The 19,814-nt window shown below is 44.0% G+C and overlaps 1 protein-coding gene across 1 annotated transcript in view; it reads right to left on the reverse strand.

Annotated features, from left to right (window-relative positions):
• LOC130285298 (gamma-crystallin 1-like) overlaps positions 1-11,799 on the reverse strand; it is a 29,580-nt gene extending 17,781 nt beyond the window's left edge. Inside the window, exon 1 of the mRNA XM_056536653.1 lies at positions 11,551-11,799. Coding sequence (XP_056392628.1) covers positions 11,551-11,799 — 249 coding nt within the window. The remainder of the gene's footprint in view (positions 1-11,550) is intronic.
• Positions 11,800-19,814: the final 8,015 nt, after the last annotated feature.

Genomic DNA, 19,814 nt, shown 5'->3' on the forward strand with positions numbered 1-19,814 from the left:
CCATTGACCAACAAAATTAATAGTATTAACTCCTCCCCCACTTCCTTAGACCACAGGAAATGTATGTAGTATGATATATTATCCTATTTATCAAAACTTGTGCAAAGGAAAAGTTGTCCAGTTGCCTATAGAAACCAATCAGATTGCTTCTTTCATTTTCATATAGGTCTCTGGAAAATAAAAGAAGCAATCTGATTGGTTGTTATGGGCAACTGGATAACTTTTCCTCTGTACAGGTTTTGATAATTCTCCCCCTACTGTATGTCCACTAAAGCAAGGTCTAGTTTAGATGACTAAGCCTATTCTTTTTTCTTAATCTAAAGTATATAGTTAAAAAATCATAAATATTTAATTCTTACTATTGATAAGGATGACCATTATGATTTTGACTACTGATCAATATATATATATATATATATATATATATATATATATATATACTGCAAAAAAAACATTATTTTCCTTATGAGACATATCAGTTTGCTATTTGCTTGTGACTAAGATAAAGACCTTGGGACGAGCCAAAAAAAAAAAAAAAAAAAAAAGCAAGATAAAGAAGAAGTTGGAAATTAGAGACAAAACATTTGAAGAAATATAGACTGTGCAGAAGGACAGATACATCCCTAATTTTCTGGTAGAATAGGGAGATGGCAACATAAGTGACCTATGGCTAAGAAAGAGATGAATGCTTAATCTATATATATAAAACTCAACGTGTGTGTGTGTATATATGTGTGTATGTTCCAGCATCACGTCCAAACGGCTAAAGATATTAACATGAAACTTGGCACTCATGTTACTTATATGTAAACAACAAACATAGGATAGGTAATTAAACCCTTATCCACCCCCATTTGGCAGGGACTGGGTTTTTGTTTAAAGTCCCACACAAGTCTATGGGAAATATATGTTACTGCATAACTTCCAAACTGCTGGAGATATTTCGATAATACTTGGTTACATGTTACTTATATGTCCACTTAAAATATAGGATAGTTAATTTAAACCTTAACTAAGTCCCATGCAAATCTATGGGAAATATATGTTCCCACATAACTTCTGTATGGCTGGAAATATTTCAATACCTGGTACACATATTATGGGTAGGGATAGGAGGTCGGGATAGTAGGACGGATGGGAGGACGGGATAGGAGGACAGGATATGAGGATGGGATAGGAGGACGGCATAGGAGGTCAGGATAGGAGGTCGGCATAGGAGGATGAGATAGGAGGTTGGGATAAGAGGGTGAGATAGGAGGTCGGGATAATAGGTTGGGACAGAAGGTCGGGGAAGGAGGTCAGGATAGGAGGCCGGGATAGGAAGACGGGATATGATGGCAGGATATGAGGTTGAGATATGAGAATGGGATATGGGGTTGGCATATGACAATAATATATATGGACAGGATATGAAGTGAAAAGGTTCCTCCTTTGTTGATTTTCCTCCCCAACAAGGATTAGGAAGGAAAAATCTGGCAACGCCGGGTACAGGTCGAGATAGGAGGTCGAGATAGGAGGTCGAGACAGGAGGACGGGATAGGAGGTCGGGCTAGGAGGTTGAGATAGAAGGTCAAGATAGGAGGATGGGATAGGAGGTCGGGATAGGAGGTCGAGATAGAAAAACAGTATAGGAGGACGGGATGGGAGGACGGGATAGGAGGACGGGATATGAGGACAGGACAGGAGGTCGAGATGGGAGGACGGGATAGGAGGTCGAGATAGGAGGACGGGATAGGAGGTCGGGACAGGAGGTTAGGATAGGTGGACGGAATAGGAGGACGGGATAGGAGGACGGGATAGGAGGATGGGATAGGGGGACGGGATAGGAGGACGGGATAGGAGGTCGGGATAGGAGGTTTAGATAGGAAGACGGGATAGGAGGTCGAGATAGGAGGTCGAGATAGGAGGTCGAGATAGGAGGACGGGATAGGAGGACGGGATAGGTCAGAATAGGAGGACGGGATATGAGGTTGAGATATGATGACGGGATAGGAGGTCGGGGTATGAGGACAGGATATGGGGTTGGGATGTGACAACAATATATGAGGACGGGATATGAAGTGAAAAGCTTCCTCCTTTGTTCATTTTCCTCCCCAACAAGGATTAGAAAGGAAAAACCGGGCAACGCCGGGTATTAAGCTAGTATATATATATAAAACTCAATGTGTGTATGTGAATGTGTGTATGTTCCGGCATCACGTCCAAACGACTAAAGATATTAACATGAAACTTGGCATACATGTTACTTATATGTCAGCAACAAACATAGGATAGGGGATTTAACCCTTACTCACCCCTATTAGCCAGGGGCGGGGTTTATGTTTAAAGTCTCATACAAGTCAATGGGAAATATATGTTACTGCATAACTTCCAAACGGCTGAAGATATTTCGATACTTGGTCACATGTTACTTATATGTCCACTTAAAATATAGGAAAGTTAATTTAACCCTTAACTACCCCCATTTGTGAGGGTCTGTGTTTTTGTTTAAAGTCTCATGCAAATCAATGGGAAATGCATGTTTCCACATAACTTCCGTACGGCTGGCAATATTTCAATACCTGGTACACATATTACGGGTCGGGATAGGAGGTCAGGATAGGAGGTTGACATAGGAGGTCGGGATATGAGGACGGAATATGAGCATGGGATAGGAAATCGGGATAGGAGGACCGGGATAGGAGGACTGGTATAGGAGGAACGAGATAGGATAATCCACTGATGTGTACCGTTTCCGTACAATTGAAAATTTAGGTCTCCCAGAGTTTTTAGAATAGATAAAGAAGCATAGCTAACCTTTTAAAACTTTGCTTTTATTGTCACATTTTAAAATTGTTAAACACTTATGGTACTTCCAATTATGTTTCTGCCATCATGCACTACCTTTAGCCACCTTCAATATTGCACCTATAATGTTATTGCCACACTAGAAAGAGGTCCCTGAAGAATTGCAAGAAGAAACATGTTGGACCGGTACCTATCTGCACAGGAAAAAACTCCTACCCAATGAAAGGCACCAAACTACCTGAAAGCCTGGAAACAGATAAGTGCTATATGTGCAATATAAATAATGTAAAATAACTCAGTGAATGGGAACAAGTTGAGCAAATATGCAGTGTGTAATATGTGCAATAACCCAGTGACTGTAAAAATCTAAACAGAAGGGACAACCACCAACGCTGCTGGAAACATATGTGGACATTAATACTGCTAGATACGCACATAAAACGCACACAAATACTGACAAGCACTTTATGAAACTGTAGGCTGTCAAGTACGCACATAAAACGCACATAAATACTGACAAGCACCTTATGGAACTGAAGGCTGCTAAAAACGCACATGGATATAGATGATTGTAAAAAACGCATATTAAACGCACATGGACATTAATAGCACTTTATGCACTGGGCACTCAATGCACTTTGAAAGTTGGTACAATCACATATGAACAGTGCAATAAAGAACCTATTGAGTACAATGGAATATTACATAGACTATTGAAAACAAGAAATAATCCTGATGTTAGAGGATCCTATGAAAAAACGGACTCAACATACAGTGTGAATACGGCCCAGTGCAATATATGGACTATAGTGTGGCAATAACATTATAGGTGCAATATTGAAGGCGGCTAAAGGTAGTGCATGATGGCAGAAACATAATTGGAAGTACCATAAGTGTTTAACAATTTTTAAATGTGAAAATAAAAGCAAAGTTTTAAAATGTTCCCTATGCTTCTTTATCTATTCTACATATATATATATATACATTCGCTGCTGAGGGCATATGATTGCGCTGTGCGGGGGACATATATACAACTTACCGCCCGACACAATTTCCAACCCGTGAGACACAATTTTTTTTCCCATGCAACACATTAGTAAATCAGGGAGAAAAATACACGGAGTAAAGGAAGAAACACTCAGAGATAAACCCGACACTCATAGTAAATCAGGGCTAATGTGTGTTTGTGTGTGTGTATGTGTGTATGTTCCAGCATCCCGTCCAAACGGCTAAAGATATTAACATGAAACTTGGCACACACAGGGACGTGCACACATAGGGGTAAAAGGGGGCTGGAGCCCCTGCTCTTTTCCTCACATGCCCCTAAAGTGCCCTGACAAAAGGAGCTACAGACTCAGGGTGACAGGTGCAGTAAAAAGGATCCTTTGCTGGGGAGTTGTCAGGAACTGGACTGGAAGCGGGTAGTGGATCCTCTGTTTCTCTGCTCCTCTCCACACGGAGGAGACAGGAGCAGAGGAGGCAGAGAGAAGCCTCGCCCACAGCACGTCCCAGCCACAGCATGTCCCAGCCAGAAACTTTAGTCTATGCAGAGAGGTTGGTTACTGTAAGTAACTGTAAATATATGTGAGTGATTGTATGTCAGTGTGTGTGTATGTATATATGTGTGTGTGTGTGTGTGTGTATCTCTATGTATGTGCCTGTGCAGAGAGGGATGGCTGGGCCCTTAGTATTAGTGACTGTGAATATATGTGAGTGATTGTATGTCAGTGTGTCTGCATGATGTGTATATATGTGTGTGTGTGTGTGTGTGTATCTCTATGTATGTGCCTATATATGTGAGCAAGTGAATCTATGTATATGTGTGTGTGTATATATGTGAGCAAGTGAATCTATGTATGTGTGTGTGTGTATATATATATATATATATATATATATATATATATATATATATATGCTGTATATACACACACACACATAGATTCACTTGCTGACATATATACACACATATACATAGATTCACACACACACACACACACACACACACACACACATATATATATATATATATATATATATATATATAGTGAGCAAGTTAATCTGTTAATCTATGTATGTGTGTATATATGTGAGCAAGTGAATCTATATGTGCGTGTGTGTGTATATATATATATATATATATATATATATATATATATATATATCTCTGTGAGTGAATGTATGTGTGAACCTGTATGGATGATGTGCCTGTTGGCTATATCTTTTAGTATATATTCCATGTTGTATGTATGTGTCAAAGTGTCTCTATGTATGTGTGTATATTTCTTATGTACTGTATGTGTCTTTATGTTATGTGCTTCTATGTATTGTATGAAGCACATTATTAGGGAATTAATAGAGGAATGTAAGCACATTATACAGAGAATTTATGGAAGCACAGAATATATTTTATTTATATTGGAACATTATATTTTTATGTATTCTGGCACTGTGTCTAGATCCTTAACCCCTTAAGGACAATGGACGTACTCCTACGCCCCCGTTTCCGAGTCCTTAAGGACCGAGGATGTAGGACTACGTCCTGTCCATTCCCGGCCCCCCGCCGCTAGCCGGTGCCCGATGCCTGCTGAAATCGTTCAGCAGGCATCGCGGCATATCGCCCAAGGGGGTCATTATGCCCCCCCCCCCCCCATGTCGGCGATGGCCGCAGATTGCTGGACAATTCAGTTCAGCGATCTGCGGCGATTCCAGGTCAATCGGGTCTCCAGTGACCCGGTGACCCGGAATTACTGGCTGAACAGCCATAGCCAGCAGGGGTGAGGTGGCACTGGTGCCACCTCACGATCGCCCTGATTCGTTGGCCGGTTTACCGGCCGACCAATCAGGGCGCCTGCTGCGGGTGTCACTCCCGCTCCGCCCCTCTTCCGGAGGACGTGAGCGGGTGCGGGAAGAAGGCCCCGGGAGCTGGGGACCCCGATACCCAGCGTCAATGTTGGGATAGGGGCCGCAGGAGCAGCGGCGGCGGGACCAACCTGTGCCCTCTGCCTCCTGCTGTTGCAAAAAGGGCATGCTGGGAGCTGTAGTTATGCAACAGCAGGAGGCAGACCACCACAACTCCCAGCATTCCCTTATGGGCATGCTGGGACTTTTGTTTTGCAACAGCTGGAGGCACATTTTTTCTATGGAAAAGTGTACCTTCAGCTGTTGTATAACTACAACTCCCAGCTTGCACAATCAGCTAAAGTGCATGCTGGGAGTTGTAGTGGTGCATCTGCTGGTTGCATAACTACAACTCCCAGCATGCCCGTTGGCTGTCGGTGACTGCTGAGAGTTGTAGTTTTGCAACAGCTGAAGGCACACTGAGTTAAGTAGCAAACCAGTGTGTCTCCAGCTGTTGCATAACTACAATCCCCAGCATCCCCAGCCAAAGTAGTATGCCTCCAGCTGTTGCATAACTATAAGACCCAGCATGCCCTTCTGCTGTCCGTACATGCTGGGGGTTGTAGCTTTTGCAACAGCTGAAGGCACACTGGTTGCAAAACACTGAGTTTGTTACCAAACTCGGTGTTTCACAACCAGTGTGCCTCCAGCTGTTGCAAAACTACAACTCCCAGCATGCACTGATAGACCGTACACGCTGGGAGTTGTAGTTTTGCAACAGCTGGATGCCCCCCCCAATGTGAAAGTACAGGGTACACTCACATGGGCGGAGGTTTACAGTAAGTATCTGGCTGCAAGTTTGAGCTGCGGCAAATTTTCTGTTGCAGCTCAAACTGCCAGCGAGAAACTACTGTGAACCCCCGCCTGTGTGACTGTACTCTAAAAACACTACACTAACACAAAATAAAATAAAAAGTAAAAAACACTATATATACACATACCCCTACACAGCCCCCCTCCCCAATAAAAATGAAAAATGTCTGATATGCCACTGTTTCCAAAACGGAGCCTACAGCTGTTGCAAAACTACAACTCCCAGCATGCACTGATAGACCATACATGCTGGGAGTTGTAGTTTTGCAACAGCTGGATGTTTCTCCCCCCCCCCCCAATGTGAATGTACAGGGTACACTCACATGGGTGGAGGTTTACAGAAAGTATCCGGCTGCAAGTTTGAGCTGTGGCAAATTTTCTGCCGCAGCTCAAACTGCCAGCGAGAAACTACTGTGAACCCCCGCCCGTGCGACTGTACCCTAAAAACACTACACTACACTAACAAAAAATAAAATAAAACGTAAAAACACTACATATACACATACCCCTACACAGCCCCCCTCCCCAATAAAAATGAAAAACGTCTGGTACGCCACTGTTTCCAAAACGAAGCCTCCAGCTGTTGCAAAACAACTACTCCCAGTATTTCCAGATAGCCACTGACTGTCTAGGCATGCTGGGAGTTTTACAACAGCTGGAGGCACCCTGTTTGGGAATCAATGGCGTAGAATACCCCTATGTCCACCCCTATGCAAGTCCCTAATTTAGTTTGGTGCCCTGTGGTATTTCAAGGCAACAGTTTAGGACCACATATGGGGTATCGCCGTACTCGAAAGAAATTGTGTTCCAAATTTTGGGGGGTATTTTCTGCTATTACCCTTTTTAAAAATGTTAAATTTTTGGGAAAACAAGCATTTTAGGTAAAAAAAACATTTTTTTTTTACATATGCAAAAGTCGTGAAACACCTGTGGGGTATAAAGGTTCACAATACCACTTTTTACGTTCCCCGAGGGGTCTAGTTTCCAAAATGGTATGCCATGTGTTTGTTTTTTGCTGTCCTGGCACCATAGGGGCTTCCTAAAGGTGATATGCCCCCCAAAAACCATTTGTCGCTCCTTCCCTTCTGAGCCCCCTACTGCACCCGCTGAACAATTAACATAGACATATGAGGTAAGTCCTTACTCGAGAGAAATTGGGTTTCAAATACAAGTAAAAATTTTCTCCTTTTTACCCCTTGCAAAAATTAAAAAATTGGGTCTACAAGAATTTGCGAGTGTAAAAAATGAAGCTTTTGAATTTTCTCCTTCACTTTGCTGCTATTCCTGTGAAACACCTAAAGGGTTAATACACTTACTGAATGTCATTTTGAATACTTTGGGGGGTGTAGTTTTTATAATGGGGTATTTTATGGGGTATTTCTAATAGGAAGACCCTTCAAATTCACTTCAAACCTGAACTGGTCCCTGAAAAATAGTGAGTTGGAAAATGTTGTTAAAAATTTCAAAATTGCTGCTGAACTTTGAAGCCCTCTGGTATCTTCCAAAAGTAAAAACTCATACATTTTATGATGCAAACATAAAGTAGACATATTGTATATGTGAACCAAAAAATAATTTATTTTGAATATCCATTTTCCTTACAAGCAGAGAGCTTCAAATTTAGAAAAATGCTAAATGTTCATTTTTTTCATCAAATTTGGGGATTTTTCACCAAGAAAGGATGCAAGTTACCATAAAATTTTTACCACTTAGTTAAAGTAGAATATGTCACGAAAAAACAATCTCGGAATCAGAATGATGACTAAAAGCATTCCAGAGTTATTAATGTTTAAAGTGACAGATGTCAGATTTGCAAAAAACGCTCTGGTCCTTAAGGTGTAAAATGGCCTGGTCCTTAAGGGGTTAAAGGGGTATTCCAGGCAAAAACTTTTTTTTATATATCAACTGGCTCCGGAAAGTTAAACAGATTTGTAAATTACTTCTATTAAAAAATCTTAATCCTTCCAATAGTTATTCGCTTCTGAAGTTGAGTTGCTAATTTCTGTCTAACTGCTTTCTGATGACTCACGTCCCGGGAGCTGTCCAGCTCCTATGGGGATATTCTCCCATCATGCAAGGGATATTCTCCCATCATGCACAGCTCCCGTGACGTGACATCATCATTGAGCAGTTAGACATAAAACTTCAGAAGCTAATAACTATTGGAAGGATTAAGATTTTTTAATAGAAGTAATATACAAATTTGTTTAACTTTCCGGAGCCAGTTGATATATATATAAAAAGTTTTTGCCTGAAATACCCCTTTAATGGTGGCACAGTATAGTTAAATAACAGTGGCACAGTATATAGTTAATTAATGGAAGCACAGTATATAGGGAATTAATAGATGAATTAGATACAATAGATCATTAAGGGGGGTAAGGTATATAATTAAAGAGAAACTGACAGGCTGTTTACTCGCACTAAACCCAATACACTAGGTTACAGTGCAGGAGAACAGGAGAAAGATAATGTTATACTTGCTAAATGTGGAGCAGCCGTTTTCTAGGTATTGCCCCACATTGCTAGTATGCAAAGTCAGTCTTGTGCGCAATGGAGGTGGAGCTTCCCTGCCTCCATCCTGTATGCTGTGCTATGCCTGGCCATCTTTGTGTATTTATAATTCTTTTCTCCAACTCTTGTATATTGTAGACTGTAAGCATATATTAGTGTGGTGTCCATCTCTTCAGTGTAAGAACCAGAGCTGTGTGGAGATTCCTGCATAAGGTGGGTGCTGGGTGATTGGGGATGGGTGCTGGGTGATTGGGGATGGGTGCTGGGTGATTGGGGATGGGTGCTGGGTGAGGCCGGGTACAGTGCACATTCTGTCATATAGAGGTCAGACCGGGGCATATAGGGTGAGATTTATTAAAACCTTTGCAGAGGAAAAGCCCTCTGCAAAATGAAAGAAACAATCTGATTAGTTGCTATGGGCTAATGCACCGCTCTTTCTCTGCACAGGTTTTGATCAATCTCCCATACAATACAGTGTATTATAGGGCAGCTGTCACATGTTTTCTGTAAATAAGACTGGTAGCACAGCCAAAGTGTATATACACATGGCAGACCTTCATAGAAACTGTTCTTGACTTTATTTTACAAAAACACCAACTTTTATGGGGGCTAGAAATGTTGAGGAGGCCCAGCGGAAGACCACTGTATCCCTGGGCCGCAGCACATCTGCCCTTTAAGTCTGGCAGACGTTTTTTAAATTATGAGAAGTGCTCTCTTTTTTTACTTGAGCCCCTGCCCTCCAAAATGTCTGTGCACGTCCCTGGGCACACATGTTACTTATATGTCAACAAAAAACATAGGATATGTAATTTAACCCTTACTCACCCCCATTTGCCAGGGTCGGTGTTTTTGTTTAGAGTCCCAAACAAGTCTATGGGAAATATATGTTACTGCATAACTTAACTTCCAAACGGCTTGAGATATTGAGATAATACTTGGTCACATGTTACTTATATGCCCACTTAAAATATAGGATAGTTAATTTAACCCTTAACTACCCCCATTTGTGAGGGTCAGGGTTTTCATTTAAAGTCCCATGCAAATCAATGGGAAATGAATGTTCCGACAAAACTTCCGTACGGCTAGAGATATTTCAATACCTGGTACACATATTACAGGACGGGATATGAGGATGGGATATAAGGTCAGGATAGGAGGTCCGGATAGGAGGTCAATATAGGAGGTCAAGATAGGAGGACGGGATATGAGGACGGGAAATGAGGATGGGATATGAGGTCGGGATAGGATGATGGGATAGGAGGACAGGATAGGAGGACGGGATAGGAGGACGGGATAGGAGGACGGGATAGAAGGACGGGATAGAAGGACAGGATAGGAGGTTGGGATAGGAGGTCAGGATAGGAGGTCGGGATAGGATGTCAGGTTATGAGGTCGGGATATGGGGTTGGGATATGACAACAATATATGTGTTATGATTCGGCAGGCTGGAGGTGGATCCTCTGTGTAAGAGAGGGATTGGCGTGGACCGTGTCGGTGGACCGGTTCTAAGTTGCTACTGGTTTTCACCAGAGCCCGCCGCAAAGCGGAATGGTTTTGCAGCGGCGGTAGCAACCAGGTCGTATCCACCGGCAACGGCTCAACCTCTCTGACTGCTGAGATAGGCATGGTACAAGGGATAAGGCAAGAACAAGGTCGGACGTAGCAGAAGGTCAGGGCAGGCAGCAAGGATCGTAGTCAGGGGCAACGGCAGGAGGTCTGGAAAACAGGCTAGGAACACTCAAGGAAAGGCTTTCACTGGCACAAGGGCAACAAGATCCGGCCAGGAAATGCAGGGGAAGTGAGATAATATAGCCAGGGAGCAGGTGGAAGCTAATTAGGCTGATTGGGCCAGGCACCAATCATTGATGCACTGGCCCTTTAAATCTAAAGAGCTGGCGCGTGTGAGCCCAAAAGAGCGGAGCCGCACGCGCCAGGACGTGACATCCGGGGACCGGGACAGGTGAGTGACTTGGGATGCGATTCGCGAGCGGGCGCGTCCCGCTATGCGAATCGCATCCCTGCCGGCAATGTCAGTGCAGCGCTCCCGGTCAGCGGGTCTGACCGGGGCGCTGCAGAGAGAGGGACGCCGCGAGCGCTCCGGGGAGGAGCAGGGACCCGGAGCGCTCGGCGAAACAATATGAGGACAGAATATGAAGTCAAAAGCATACTCTGTTTATTTTCCTCCACAACAAGGATTAGGAAGGAAAAACCGAGCAATGCCGGGTACTCGCCGGGTACTCAGCTAGTATGCTATACAGAAATAACCAAATAATCAAAATATAACATTATGATTTTGATGTGATAACTAACCTCCCCTTTTTGGTCAAATGTAAAAACCAATGTACTTCCGTATAATAAACAGAACTCCTTGGGACAGCTCCTTAGCCCGTATGCTGAGAAGGAGATATATACCAACATTTTGTCTGGTGTTTATTTCTTGTATCGACACTCAGCAGTATACAGCGGCAGTCACGCACATTTTAAGGCCTAACCAGCAGCCAGCCTTAACACTATCATGTCATAAATTAAGACACTTACTTGTGGAATAGCTATACAAGATGTGATAGAATCATTAAATCCCAGCCATTTTTGAAAATTTGGATATTCTCCTCGATTTAGAAAATATTGATTTCCCTTGTAGTTGGTGTGCTCATATACCATCCAGCTTCCTTTTATAACTAGTACAGAATTGCACCGGCTGATATATAAATTTAAATTAGGGCAGTCATTACCACATTTATAGTAGCGACCCTTGAAATTTTTCTCTTCATACAATATTATCTGCATCTGCAAGACAAAACATAAAATATATTTACTATATATATTTATTGATATTTCTGACATATTTACTTTTCTTGAATGATGAAAAGCCTCTTAACACTTTTATGGGTGATATTCAGGTGAGTGTATTAACATGACCCCGCCTTTAACCACTTCAGGACTCTTAAGGACTTTTTTTATTTAGCACTTTCAGTTTTTCCTCCTCACCTTCTAAAAATCATGACACTTACGGTTTTTCACCCACGTTACCAATTTTAGTTTGTAATAACATCATTTCACCACAAATCTATGTCAAATTTTTGGCAGCCTCCGTTTCTAAGCAGTGCACTTTTTTTTGTAAAAATTACATCTTATCTTTATTCTGTATCGTCCGCTAATGTCCGCCATTAGACACGGGTAGCCACGGGGTCAGCTCCTGAGCCCGCATCATAGAAGGGGAACGGGCGCAGGGCATACAGGTACGCCCGGTGTCCTTAAGGATTTAAGTTATCCAGCAGTATCAAGGTGAAGGATAGAAAAAAGGAAAAACGCTGGGGCACACCCTGGTGAAGTATTTTAGGAGAGGAATAAACCTGCCACTGCACCTATAGTGCTGTACTAACCTTGCCATGTTATGCTGTTGGATAGGCACAACTCCATGGTAAGCATATAGTTTAAAGGTATATACAGTTTGCAGCTCAACAACCCCTATCCGTATACCCAGGGGTGTGGAATAAAACTGGCATAAGCAAGAGGAAAAAATGGGGCCTCGGTCAAGCGTTACTGTTTTGAGACACCCATGGACTTCTATGTTTATTCAAAAGGTTTGAAGATGGACAATGCAAATTGGCCCTCACATGCGCCTTCCTCAGGTCCAACAATAAACACTAATAAAGTAAATACAAATAGTTTTCTTGATTTCCACAATGCCCATTACAAAAAATGTCTGAACAATATACAGTTTAGGCAGTATAAAAGGATCTGCATTAAAAGGGTACTTCAGTGCAAACCTTTTTAAATTTTTTTTAAAACTCTTTTTAACTCAACTGGCTCCAGAAAGTTAAACAGAATTGTAAATTACTTCTATACTCTTAATCCTTCCAGTACTTATAAACTGCTGTATGCTTCAGAGGAAGTTGTATAGCTCTTTTCTGCCTGACCACAGTGCTCTCTACATCAATATATATATATATATATATATGTAGTGTTGGCTTTTTATACTCCCCCTTTGTTTCAATTTGATCCCCTGCATTTTGAGTGCAAATGATGTATTTTAAGATGTGTTTTTACTACTGACATCAATACATATGTGCATGTATGAAATGTTCATGTATATTATTCATACAATGCAGCCCCTTTGGTTGCCCCTTTAACTCCTTAAGGACGCAGGGTTTTTCGGTTTTTGCACTTTTGTTTTTTCCTCCTCACCTTTTAAAAATCATAACCCTTTCAATTTTGCACCTAAAAATCCATATGATGGCTTATTTTTTGTGCCACCAATTCTACTTTGCATTGACATCAGTAATTTTACCCAAAAATCTACAGCAAAACGGAAAAAAAAAATTGTGCGTCAAAATTGAAGAAAAAACGCCATTTTGTAATTTTGGGGGCTTCCGTTTCTACGCAGTACATTTTTCAGTAAAAATGACACCTGATATTTATTCTGTAGGTTGATATGATTAAAATGATACCCTACTTATATAGGTTTGATTTTGTCGTACTCCTGGAAAAAATCCTAACTACATGCACGGAAATATAAACGTTTAAAACTGTCATCTTCTGACCCCTATAACTTTTTCATTTTTCTGTGTATGGGGCGGTATGAGGGCTCTTTTTTTGCGCCGTGATCTGAAATTTTTAGCGGTACCATTTTTGTATTGATCAGACTTTTTGATCGCATTTTATTCTTTTTTTTTCATGATATAAAAAGCGACAGAAAATACGTTATTTTGGACTTTGGAATTTTTTGCCCATACGCCATTGACCGTGCAGTTTAATGAATGATATATTTTTATAGTTCGGACCTTTACACATGTGGCAATACCACATATGTTTATATTTATTTTTATTTACATGGTGTTTTTTTTGGGGGGGAAAGGGGGGTGATTTGAACTTTTGTTTAGTTTTTTACAATTTTATTTGCAGTATTATAGCTCCCATAGTGGGCTATAACATTGCATACACTGATTGCCAGCACTGTTCACTGCAAAGCCATAGCTTTGCATTGATCAGTGTTATCAGCGGTGGATTGCTCAAGCCTTCATCTCAGGCTTGGAGCAATCAATCGCCGAAGGGACACGCCGGAGGAAGGTAAGAGGACCTCCCAGCTGATTGGGAAACCGCATTTTCACTGCGGTGGCCCCAATCAGCCCCACTGAGCAGCCAGGAAGGTTTTACTTTCATTTAGACACAGCGTTCAACTTTGAATGCCGCTTCTAAAGGGTTAATAGCGCGTGGCAATGCGATCGCTGCCGTACGCTATTAGCCCCGGCTTCAGATACATGCCAGGACTGACCCGATATGACACGGGGTCACCGCTTGACCCTGCGTTATATTGCGGCAGCCGGCCAAGCACGTAAATATATGTCCTTGGTCGTTAAGGGGTTAAGTAATTTGGACATGAGAAATGTGTATGTGAGCTCCGAAACGTGTTTTCCATTTTTGAACCTATTCAATTAACATACAAATCAGATACAAATACATGGAGCAGCGTACGTGAAAAGTCTGTTAGAAATTCACACTAAATGCATGATCATATATAATACTCACACCAAATATATCTGATGTACTGTACTGTATATATGTCTGTCTCATGTATAGAATTAATCCTCAGACTGCATATAACATTACATCATATGCTCCGTTTAAACCCTGCCTGCTCTTAGGATCATTTACAGTCTGTGCACTCTTACCAGGGAAGGCTGAAACTGCGATCTAGAAGTCTGGCAATTTAAAAGATATGTTGGTTAGAGCAGATGTAATGTGTGATACTACGATAACATCTCGTAAAGCGTTTGCTTTCCATGTCTTTGATGTAGCTATCGTAATAGCATGCAAGGCACGAGATACCATAGTAAACAGTTCTTTACAAAGTGGTTTACCTGTAAGGCTGGGTTCACATATGTGTTGCGTCCGGCACAGTCTCCCTCCGACGTTCACCAGAGGTTAACTGATGATAGAACTGATCCCTTTCATTTGAATGAAATAGTTCACAATCATCCAGTGTCTCAGTTTTGACACCGGATGGTTGGACACACCAGAGGGCACCAGACAGGGGAACGCAGCCTGTTGCATTCCCCTGTCCGTTGCCCAGAAACAATGGATGCCGAATGCCATACAACTGATGACAACGTGTCTTCAGTTGTGGGATCAGTTGCGTTGAGATTTAGACTTAGTTCACCTATGCCGGATGTCAGACATATGTGAACCCAGCCTAATTCTGCCTGTGTGGTCTCCTGTATGTGCAAGAAACCATGCAATAATGTGCAATAGTTTAAATAGGGAATTAAATCGCACATAAGGGGACTTCAGTGATTAAGTATCATACAGTAATGGACATGCTTGGGGGTAAATGGCCATGTTTTGTGTCCCCCATCACTCTGCTGGCTTGTTTTTTGGAACTGGCTACTTCCTGTTTCTTTTGCCTTCCTCAGACTACAATCCCCAGGATCTTTTGCTTCAAGGTGGGAAGTGACTTATTTCCCTCCCAAACATCGGTCGCCCCACCCATTTCAGCACAGCACAACCTGACACAAACGCTGTAGATTTGTGTGATGATGAATGCATGTACATGTGTGTTACAGCGAGTGCTCCGATCCCCGCCTCCGGATCGGAGCGCCCGCTGCCTACCTCCGTTGCCCCCGGTCCCCGGCATCTCCCGGTCAGAGACACCGACCGGGAGCGCGGGTCCTATTGTCCTGGGGACGCGGCTCGAGTGGCGGCTGGCCACCGCTCACGCGCCACGTCCCCCTCCTTCTCACCTGCGCTGCGGCGCCGTCCTCGTCATTCCGGCTCGCGCGGCCCCGCTCCCCAGGGCGCGCGCACGCCGTCTATGGTAAATTTAAAGGGCCAGCGCACCATAATTGATGCGCTGGTTCCTGATTCCCCCACTGTGTCTCTGCCTATTTAAGAGCTCTTCCCCTTCCTGCCCTTGCCGGATCTTTGTGCCTAGTGCCATTTTGAAAGCGTTCCCTACAGTTGTGTTTAGCCTTGCCCATTGCCGTACCCGTTGCTATTGTCCTCTCACCTGTGAACCCTGCCGCCTGCCCTGACCTTTGCTACGTCCAACCAGGCTTCTGCCTTCTCCTTTGTACTACGCCTGTCTCAGCAGTCAGTGAGGTTGAGCCGCTACCGGAGGACACGACCTTGTTGCTACCGCCGCAGCAAGACCATCCTGCTTTGTGGCGGGCTCTGGTGAAAACCAGTAGCAACTTAGAACCAATCCTCCAGTATGGTCCACGCCAATCCCTCACTGACACAAAGTATCCACCACCAGCCTGCCGAATCCTGACAATGTGTGTGCTGGTAATATCATCAGGGGGCTACCATCACACACAACACACAAAGCAGCCAAGCCCCCTTTTAGCATCTGACTTGTTCTGTATTGTCTCAGGCCGCACAGCAATCTTGGAAAGGTCAGAAATAACACTAATTTTGTAGGCGGCAGAAAATGAACTCCTGGGGGAAAAGAAAAATAGAGAAATCCATTACTTTCCCTGGTTTTCAATGGCTCCTTTTGGCTAGAGTTATGAAATTATGTGATTTGTTCATTAACCCCTTAAAGACAGAGACATTGGTGGCCTTGGGGCCAAATTCAGCAAATTTCATTTTTGCATCTTTGTTTTTTCCTCCTCACCTACTAACTATTTTATTTTTCCAACCACAGACCCATATGAGGGCTTGTTTTTTGCGCAACCAATTGTACTTTGTAATTACATTACTCATTTTACCATAAAATGTATGGCAAAAAAATATATATATATTATTTGTGTGGGGAAACTGAAAACACTACTACTGTACACTTTATGGTAAAGATGACGTTCTGTAACACTCACGTTTCTGAAGACAGGAACTCCGGTGTATGTGGATCCGCTGGACCTGTGTGGCAGAGGACTCGGACCATGCCAGGGAACGGAGTCTAAGGTGCCGCTGGTCTTCACCAGAGCCTGCGGCAAAGCAGGATGTGCTTGCAGCTGCAGGCGACACCCAGGTCGTAACCCCCGGGAATGGCTCGACAACACAGGCGGCTGAGGAGATGCGAAGCACAGAAGGAATGAGACAACTCGTAGTCAGGATAGCTGTAGGTCAGGGCAGGCAGCACAGTAGCGTAGTCGGGACGTAGCAGAAGTTCAGTAGGCAGGCGGCAGAGAAGCAAGGTCAAGGTCACAAGAGCAGGAGATCTGGTACACGGCAAGACATTACAAAGGAACGCTTTCTCTAGGGCACAAGGCAACAAAGATCCGGCAGAGAACTGAGGAGGGTGGAGGAATTTATCAACAAGACTGAGGTGGTTACACTAATGAGCGTACTGGCCCTTTAAATCTTAACGCTCCGGCGCACGTGCACCCTAAGGGACGGGGACACATGCGCCGGAGCAGAGAGGTGGAAGCAGAGGCAGGGGAAACACAAAGAGAGTGACGGACAGGGGCTCACATGCGGGTGCGTCCCACAGTGCGAGTCCCAGCCCCGTCGGCAGCAGAAGGTAAGGGGACCATGTGCTCACGGCCAGTGAGTGAGGCCGGAGCGCATAGCGTAACAGTACCCCCCCCTTTGGTCTCCCCCTCCTTTTACGAAATAGGAAACTCCTGAGAACGTCACAGTCCAGGATATTCTCCTCAGGTTCCCAAGATCTCTCCTCAGGACCGTAACCCTCCCAGTCGACCAAAAAAAATTGTTTACCTCTGACAGTTTTTGCAGAAAGGATCTGCTTAACTTTGTAGACATCTGATGAGCTGGAGACAGGTGTTGGGGGAGGATTCTTCTGAGAAAACCGGTTTACAACAAGAGGCTTGAGGAGAGAGACATGGAAGGAATTGGGAATATGTAATGTAGGAGGTAGACGGAGTTTGTAGGAAACAGGATTGATCTTTTGTAGAATCTGGAAGGGACCAAGGTAGCAGGGACCGAGCTTGTAACAGGGGATCTTGAAGCGGATGTATTTGGATGAAAGCCACACCATGTCACCAGGAGAGAAGGGCGGAGGAGGTCTTCTACCTTTATCCGCTTGCGCCTTCATGCGTGAAGAAGCCTGGAACAATGACTGTCGGGTCTGTTGCCAGATGATGGAGAAGTCATGGACCAGCTCATCAACAGCAGGCACACCGGAGGAGACTGGGAGAGGAAGAGGAGGACAGAAATGGAGTCCATAGGCAACAAAAAATGGAGACAACCTTGTGGACTCGGAATCCTTAAGATTATATGAAAATTCAGCCCAGGGGAGAAGGTCGACCCAATCATCTTGGCGAGCTGAAACAAAATGCCAAAGATAAGTCTCAAGGATGTGATTGACCCTTTCCACTGAGGGTGGTAGGCCGAGGAGAAGTCCAGATTGATGTCCAGACGGTTCGCCAGAACTTAGAGACAAACTGCACTCCTCGATCCGAAACGATATGTTGTGGAAGACCATGTAAACAAAAGACATGCAACAAGAAGTACTTCGCCAGCTGTGGAGCAGAAGGAAGACCTGGTAGAGGAATGAAGTGAGCCATCTTGGAAAACCGATCTACCACGACCCAGATGACAGTGTTATTATGAGAAGGTGGCAAATTGGTGATGAAATCGATGGTGATATGGGACCAGAGATTCTCTGGAATGGGTAAAGGCTGTAAGAGTCCTGCAGGTCTTTGCCGAGGAGTTTTGTCACGGGCACAAGTTACACAGGACCGAACAAAATCAGAAACATTCCTTTCAAGATGGGGCCACCTGTAGTGCCGGGAAATAAGAAGTAGGGTCTTGCGTATTCCAGGATGCCCTGCTGTCAAGAAAGAATGACCCCATTTCAAGACCTTGCGTCTCAATCTGGTGGGCACAAAGGATTTTCCCGGAGGAATTTGCTGAATCTCTGCAGTAGCGGCAGGAATCAAACGGTCAGGAGAAATAATGTGCCTAGGCGTGGAGTCCAAACCAATGACGTCAGAGGACCTGGAGAGTGCATCAGCCCTGATGTTCTTGTCTGCAGGACAGAAGTGAATGAAGAAGTTGAAACGGGAAAAGAACAGTGACCATCTTGCCTGGCGGGGGTTCAAACACTGAGCAGATTGAAGGTATAGAAGATTCTTATGATCAGAGTAGATGCTGACCGGATGAGAAGAACCTTCCAGTAAATGTCCCCATTCCTCCAAAGCTAACTTAATAGCGAGGAGTTCACGATCTCCAATGGAGTAATTCCTCTCAGCAGGAGAGAAAGTCTTGGAGAAAAACCCACAAGTTACACTCTTGCCCTTGGCGTTTTTCTGTGTGAGGACGGCTCCCGCTCCAATAGACAAGGCATCAACCTCCAATGCAAAGGGCTTCTCTGGATCAGGTCTTGTAAGCACGGGAGCAGAGGCAAACGCAGACTTTAAACGGGAGAAGGCCTCTTCAGCAAATTAAGAAAATTGCTGCGCCTGTCGGGACAACTGCTGTGAGTGGCGTTTCACAACGGAGGAAAGATCCGCAACTTCAGGCAGGGGTTCCTCAGCAGGATCCATGTCCGTATCTTATTGTAACACTCACGTTTCTGAAGACAGGAACTCCGGTGTATGTGGATCCACTGGACCTGTGTACCAGATGACTCGGACCGTGCCAGGGAACGGAGTCTATGGTGCCGCTGGTCTTCACCAGAGCCAGCCACAAAGCAGGATGGGCTTGCTGCTGCAGGCAACACCCAGGTCGTAACCCCCGGCAACGGCTCGACCACACAGGCGGCTGAGGAGATGCGAAGTACAGAAGGGATGAGACAACTCGTAGACAGGATAGCTGTAGGTCAGGGCAGGCAGCACAGTAACGTAGTCGGGACGTAGCAGAAGTTCAGTAGGCAAGCGGCAGAGAAGCAAGTTCAAGGT

This window comes from Hyla sarda, chromosome 8, assembly GCF_029499605.1.
Source record: "Hyla sarda isolate aHylSar1 chromosome 8, aHylSar1.hap1, whole genome shotgun sequence".
Taxonomy (NCBI): domain Eukaryota; kingdom Metazoa; phylum Chordata; class Amphibia; order Anura; family Hylidae; genus Hyla; species Hyla sarda.